The sequence below is a fragment of the Rhinolophus ferrumequinum genome, chromosome 10 (genome assembly GCF_004115265.2).
Source record: "Rhinolophus ferrumequinum isolate MPI-CBG mRhiFer1 chromosome 10, mRhiFer1_v1.p, whole genome shotgun sequence".
In the NCBI taxonomy this organism is placed as follows: domain Eukaryota; kingdom Metazoa; phylum Chordata; class Mammalia; order Chiroptera; family Rhinolophidae; genus Rhinolophus; species Rhinolophus ferrumequinum.
This window is the reverse complement of record NC_046293.1, coordinates 25,999,371-26,006,739: the sequence shown is the minus strand read 5'-3', so window position 1 is coordinate 26,006,739 and position 7,369 is coordinate 25,999,371. Positions and strand designations below refer to the sequence as shown.

The 7,369-nt window shown below is 33.6% G+C and overlaps 1 protein-coding gene across 1 annotated transcript; it reads right to left on the bottom strand.

Annotated features, from left to right (window-relative positions):
- Nucleotides 1-1,490: 1,490 nt before the first annotated feature.
- Nucleotides 1,491-7,018, bottom strand: LOC117029103 (natural killer cells antigen CD94-like). The gene is made up of 6 exons (XM_033118105.1): nucleotides 6,841-7,018; nucleotides 6,526-6,618; nucleotides 6,327-6,386; nucleotides 3,347-3,498; nucleotides 2,419-2,522; nucleotides 1,491-1,634 (listed from the first exon to the last, which is right to left on the bottom strand). Exons 1-6 carry the CDS (start codon nucleotides 6,845-6,847, stop codon nucleotides 1,508-1,510), a joined length of 543 nt encoding a protein of 180 aa, XP_032973996.1. The 5' UTR covers nucleotides 6,848-7,018; the 3' UTR covers nucleotides 1,491-1,507.
- Between the last annotated feature and the right edge of the window lie 351 nt (nucleotides 7,019-7,369).

The window sequence follows — 7,369 nt, the reverse complement described above, 5'->3', positions numbered from 1 at the left end:
CTTCAATGCCCATGTAAGTGACTTTTTTATTGATGATTAAGCGTAATGCAAGAAATATCTGTGGAATAAAGAAATAGCTATTGTAAATGTATGTAATCAGGGCTTATGTCCCTTCACCTTTGCAAATCTCAAAGCAATCATGTTGCGTGCCAGCGCCACAAATCGAACAGTACCCGAATGGGAGAGTGGGAATGAAAAAAGACACTCACACAAATGATGGCCGGTCTTCAGTGATGCTGAAGCCTCGAGTTTACTTTCCTGTACCAATTTATACCATCTGTGTCCGTGCAGCTTAACAATCACGAGTGTGCATTACCTCATTGAGAGTAAATTTTTAACTTCTACATAGAAGCTACAAAATCACTGAAACTTCCCCAAAGTCATTTTACCATGACAAAGCCCACCAATTACCCTGATAATCATCAGTCCTCAGTGTCCGGGAACCGGCCACTCCCACCTCATTCCTCAGCAGCTTGTAAGTACCCTCCAGGTGCAGGCAGAGACAATGCCTTAGGAGCTAAAACAAGTTAATCATAAACTGAGCCAGTCTGCAAGGCTTCAGAATAACAAGAAATCATGGCTCCCCACACAATCACACAGGAACCACATATTTGGCCAAACACATATGATTGTTCTACAGAACTCAGGAGCATCAAGAGAAGACACACAAATGTGTTCCCCTCTGAAGATGAATGACAAATATGAGGAAACTGCCCTATGGCACTTTTAGCTCTATATTAAATTATATAGATGGATAAATATCCAGAAAGAACTAACTTCCAAAAAAGTGATGTAGAGATAGTGCTTTATAACATACACAGGACTGAAATGATGTTGATATGTATTTTATTGTGTAAATTTTAAAATTTCTGCAGGGAAAATTTATAACAATGTATACGGAAGAATATATTGCATGCAATATTGAACACATACATTAAATCAAAATATTCATGAAATTATTTACCTTGATGCTTTATAATTTTACCTGTAGGTGCACAATTTCATCAACCTTAAAACACTGGGTTTCAAATATATGAGTATGAAACAATTGTATAATAAGAAACAATTTGGTGCTGGCCTGGTGGCTCAGGCGTTTGGAGCTCCGTGCTCCTAACGCCAAAGGCTGCCTGTTCAATTCCCACATCGGCCAGTGAGCTCTCAACCACAAGGTTGCCGGTTCGACTCCCGCAAGGGATGGTGGGCTGTGCCCCCTGCCACTAACAACAGCAACTGGACCTGGAGCTGAGCTGCGCCCTCCACAACTAAGATTGAAAGGACAACAACTTGACCTGTAAAAAGTTCTGGAAGTACACACTGTTCCCCAATAAAGTCCTGTTCTCCTTCCCCAATAAAAACTTTAAAAAACATTAAAAAAAAAAAGCAAAGAAACAATTTGAAACGTTTCACGTATCTTAGAAGTAGGTAATTAGTAATAACATAAAAGGTAAACTTACCATTCTTAGTAATACCGGACCTTATTGCCCACCCTTTCTACTCTAAGAAACAACTAAATAAGCTGCTTCTTACAGATATAACGATTTTCTTTTTCACAAGCTTCACGCAGAACACTTGTCCTTGTGCTTGTGCTATATATTATGCAGTTTCGTGTATTTACAGTTTGAGAGAATGAAAATCTGTAATGAAAAATAAAATATTAACATATGAGAAAAGGAAAAAAATATTCAGGGATGGTGTTTTTATTAAAAGATAGAACTTTTTAAAGCATTTGAATAAGATATTAACATACTGAGCCACTGCATCTTTTTCATTAAATAGCCACAGTTTTCATGACATTATAATATTATAAAATTGCTTTATTGACTCAATAATCAATAGTATATAGATCAGGGACTTTTTTGTTCCTGCCATTGTCATTAATGGTTTTGATATGTTTTAAACTTTGCCTCTGTTTTGTTTAAAGATGTATTGAATAATTTAGCCGAGGAAAAGAAATCAGATCATGAAATTTGTCATTGCGATGATGCAAATACCATGTTTATAAATGACAATGAAATTTTAAGATTACAAATATGCTGCAAACCAGCATATTTGACACATGAGGATGCTGAGAATATTGGGCTCCCCCAGAATAAAGAATATAATGACTATCCTGTTTTCCTGGGACAGCTTCTTTCTGCGTGAGCATCGGTACATGCACAACACATCCAAGTGCATGTACCAAGGAAGAAAGACAAAGTCATAAGCTTTCTTATGGTCACGAGCATACTAACTTCGTGTCACTTGAGCATAAACCTGATTGTTCCAGATAGGGCTAAAATTGTTACTGTCCTGTATCTATTCTATTTTCTGTATTCTCAGGATGCAGAACGGTTATTTTAGCTACAGTATTCCCGGATGTCACATTGTTTGGTCGACCTACAAATAAACTCATAAAAGACTTGCGTGGGAGAAACTCACAGATCTGGGGAGAGAGCAGAGCCATCCTCCCACAACCAGGCACCATGTTCTTCATTGTAAGACAGTCCAATCCAGTAAAAAAATTTGATATTGTTTGTGAAACTCTGATGGGAAACAGAGACAAACATATTAACTTAATTTGAATCTACTCTGAAAATGAAGTACTTTCCAGAAAGTCAGTGTCCAGCATCAAATCCAGACTTGAAATCACTTAAACTGAAATTCTTTTTTATGTCCAGTTTAGGAGGTTTAGACGCATATCTCATATTTTCTCACTATAAGCCCCATTCATTTATGGAGACAAAATATCACAAAATCTCATTCTTCAAGGACTGTAAAATATTATAAAGAGTTAAATTTTCATAGAATACTTCCTTCACAGATATTGACAATCAAATTTGATGCCAAATCACCAGTATCTTATGAGACAAAATTCTTCAATATACCTACTCAGCACAGGTCTTCATGAACCTGTAAAATCTTTTATTTTTTCTTAATAACTGGGTAATTATTATGGTCATGCTCTCCATGTTCATTGCACATTATATCCAAGAATGATGATAAAAACTGTTAATTACGAAAGAAATTATAAATTAAAATTAAAGATTAAACATTTAAAAAGTTGTTTGGTTGGTTATTTGAATAAAAATTATGACCTATTGTTTCTTCAATGATTTCTCTAAAATGTCTCTTGAACTTTATCTGATATCTAGCTTGCGTTTTATTTCTATAATATAAATATTTGAGAAATTTTATTTTGGTTTTATAATGAATGTTTTAAGGAATAAGAAATTAGTAAGTCATTATTAGTTTAAATATAACCAGCAAATTATGATCTGATTAGAGATTCAAAGTATTCATCTTACTTAGACAGTATTATTTTTCCTAGTTCAAAGAAAAGTGTAAAAAACCACAATTAAATACTTACCAGTTCATCTTTGTTTTGCAGCTGAAGCAGACTGGAATTCTGAGAGGCACAGAAATCCCTGCTTTCTGCCCAAGTTTTCATTTCATTAGAAATGAAGTAACAGCTGCATCGGTATCCAATCCACTTTTCTTGACAAGAACAGCATGCAGAGCCTAAAATAAAAAAATAAAATATGAGTGATGACATTGGATTTCAATTTTTTTAAATTAAATGTATTGAGGTGACATTGGTTAGTAAAATTATATAGCTTTCAAGTATATAATTCTGTAATACTTGATCCATATATTGCATTGTGAGTTCACCACTCAGAGTCAATTTGCCTTCCATTACCTTATATTTGTCCCCTTGACCCTCTTCTATCATCCTCTCCCCCCCGTCTCTCTGGTAACCACTAAACAATTTTGGGTGTCTATGAGTTTTTACTTGTTCGTTTGTCTTGTTTGTTTCTTTAAATTTTATATCCCACATATGAGTGAATCATATGATTCTCGACTTTTTCCGTGTGACCTATTTTGATTGACATGATAATCTCAAGATCCATCCATTGAGAGACTCAACTGTTTAACTGTTATTTACTCACTCAAAAATCATTTGTTATTTGTTTCTACAAATAGTCTTTGAGAATCTACTTACATACACCAAAGTTCAGAGGATATTTATGTGACTGAGGCAGACATGACCCTTTTTCCTCCTGGAGATTAATTTCCAATCATTTATTATTTATATTTAATGTTAATAAGGGTAATTATACACAAGACATTCATTATATTAAAACGTTCCTTAGAAGAGTGTAGGATGAGAGGGTGGTGGTTAGAAGAATCTTTTTTTGAAGAAGTAACCCAAAGTTGAGCCCTGGTGTGTAAATAGAGTAAATTAGAGGAAAGAGATATTTAAAGAAGGTCAGCATTTTAGCATATATCCTGAGTCAAAAAAGAGTATGGTACCTTGAGAGAAATTTGATGTATATTTTGAATATTTTATTTTCAAACTGAACACAAATAAAAAAATTAGTTTGAAATCCAGTCATACAGTTTACCAGTGATAGTACCTTGAACATGGACTATTCTCAGTGAGAGCTACTCAAATCTTTGCCAAATGAATGGTGTTGAAGTTACAGAGAGAATAATGGTTACCAGTGCCTGAGATATGGGTGAAATGAAGACATGTTGGCCAAAGGGTATAAACTTTCACTTAAAATATTTATAACTTCTAAGGCTCTACTGTATAACATTGTGTTAGTGTTAACAGTACTGTATTATATACATGTAAGTTACTTAGAAGATTAATAACTTCTAAGGATCTGTTGTATAACATTGTGTTAATGTACTGCATTATATACATGTAAGTTGCTAAACAGTAGATGTTAAATATTTTCACAACATAAAAGAAATGGTCATTATTTGATATGATGGAGGCATTATGTAGTTCTATCTTGGTAATCATATTGCAATATATAAGTATGTCAAATGAACACAGTGTACACCTTAAACTTGCACAATGTTATATATCAATTATATCTCAATGAAGCTGGGAAAACACTAAAAGAACCACAAATATAAATAAATTCTATAGGATCACAGAAGATGGTAAGACAACTTGAAGAGTTTTGGAAAAAATACATTAAAAAATTTGGACTTTGATCTGGTTACACACTGGATAAGTAGGGTCAGAACTGCAGAAATCTCTTAAAAATGGATAGAAGACCTGAATAGACACTTCTCCCAAGAAGACATACAGCAAGCAGATATATGAAAAAATGCTAAACCTCACTAGCTATTAAGGAAATGCAAATCAAAACCACAATGAGAGACCACCTCACAGCTGTTAGAATAGCTATTATCAACAAGACAAGTAGTTACAAGAATTGGAGAGGTTGTGCAGAAAAAGAAACTGTCATATACCTCTGGTGGGACTGTAAATTGGTACAGCCACTCTGGAAAACAGTATAGAGGTGTTTCAAAAATTAATAATAGAATTCCCATATGACCTAGCAATCCCTTTTCTGGGCTTCTGGGTATCTATCTACCCAAGAAATCTGAAAACACTTAACTGTAAAGATATATGTATCTCTTTGGTTATTGCAGCTTTATTCACAGTGGCTAAGACATGGATACAACCAAAGGTCCTTTGACAGATGATTGGATAAAGAAGATGTGGTACATATACACAATGGATTATTAGTCACAACAAAAGATGAAATACTGCCATTTGCAACTAAATGCATAGATTTTGAGATTATCATATCAAGCAAAATAAGTCATACAGAAAAAGTCAAGAACCATATGGCTTCATTCATATGTGGCATATAAAACTGAAAGCAAGAAAGGAACAAGACTAACAAAGCAACAAAAACTCATACACACAGACAACAGTTTGGTGGTCACCAAAGGGTAAGGGGGTGGGGATGAGGTTGAAGAGGGCAAAGGGGATTAAATATATGGTGATGAAAGGAAATTTCATTTTGGGTGGTGAACACATAATGTAATGTATAGGTGATATGTTATAGAATTGTATGCTTGAATCCTATATAATTTCATTAACTAATGTCACCAAAAAAATTTAAATAAAAAGTAATTAATTGCAGAAATCTCTGCACTATATTCTGAATTTTGGAATAAAAAAAGAATATTACAGAGACATAAAAATATGAGTTATGAGCAATCATGGGAGGGTGATTAGGATTAGCTGAAATATTTATTATAATTTATTGTTTTGTTACTTAAATACAAGTATTCATATAGGAAAAAATGCCATTTCAGGCTATATATCCTTATTAAATAAATAAATAAATAAATAAATAAAGCACATCAATGTAGTTTAATTCTACATTAGAGAATAATAAAACGAGACTATCTGACAATTAGTAGTTAAACTTGTATTACTATGTGTTGTGGTCCATCAAGCTTCGGTGTGAAGAAAACAAGTAACTGTCTATTTCATCCTCTACGAACACTAAGTTTTTACAAAGTATGGAACCTACCTTCCTGGGGTTCCGTGGTTCCTGGTGATGATGTTGGCTGAATTCTTTGTTTAGAAAATACTATAGGAAATAGTCAGAAATTAATTATATATAGACTGTGGAATAACAAGTTATTACACATTAGTAAATTGAAACCTTTATTATTAAATGTTTTCATCAAACTTTTTATTTTAATATAGACTTGCTTGCAAAAACTTACAATTTTTCAACAATATTCCCGAAGCAGCCATCAACAGAAGACATATTACCGCTAAGATCCCACAAATCAACCTCCATGGAGTGGTGTGAAAAGCTGTAGAGAAAGAGAGGTAGGGTGATAACTTAAAGAAGAAACGCTGGAGCTGAAAGTGTAAAAGCAGAAATCTGGAGGAGAGAATTTAAAAAGTTATTTGGTTTGACAACCCAATCATCTTGCCAATGCAACTTTGGAAAATGAAGACATTCCATTCAGAAGTCCACCCAACACGAAAATTTTTCTGACATATACTTAATTTTAGGACTCGGGCCAACATACCTGCCATGAGAAATATTCCAATGTCGATACCGGTAAGACACGATATGCGCTTTTTCAAGAAGCACGTTTTTGGATCACAGAATTCAGCTGGAGGCTAATAATCTGAACGTTGTATATGTAGAAATTTAAAGAAAAGGAAAAGAAAAATTGTATATTCCAGCGGTGTTCTTCAATCATGCATTGGTGAGACACGATGTACAGTATGAACAAGAAGCAGTAAAATCACTAGCTTCTAAAATGTTCTGGAAACCACAACACAGGAAACTCTCAGTGCACATGTGTAATGTGAATTCTTTGAGTTTCAGAGAATAGGTGAGAGAAAGTTAGCTTTTTTTTTAATGTTTGAATATCTATCATCTTTAAAAAGTATTTGGAATAAAGAATAAAAGCTACACAAACATAAGGTAAATTTCCTTAGTAAAATAAAATTTTACAAAGTATTTTCCTCTTTTAGTAATGACAAACATTTATAATTTACCTTGTACGAAACACAGATTAAAGCACTTGGCGTATATTAACTCATTTATTT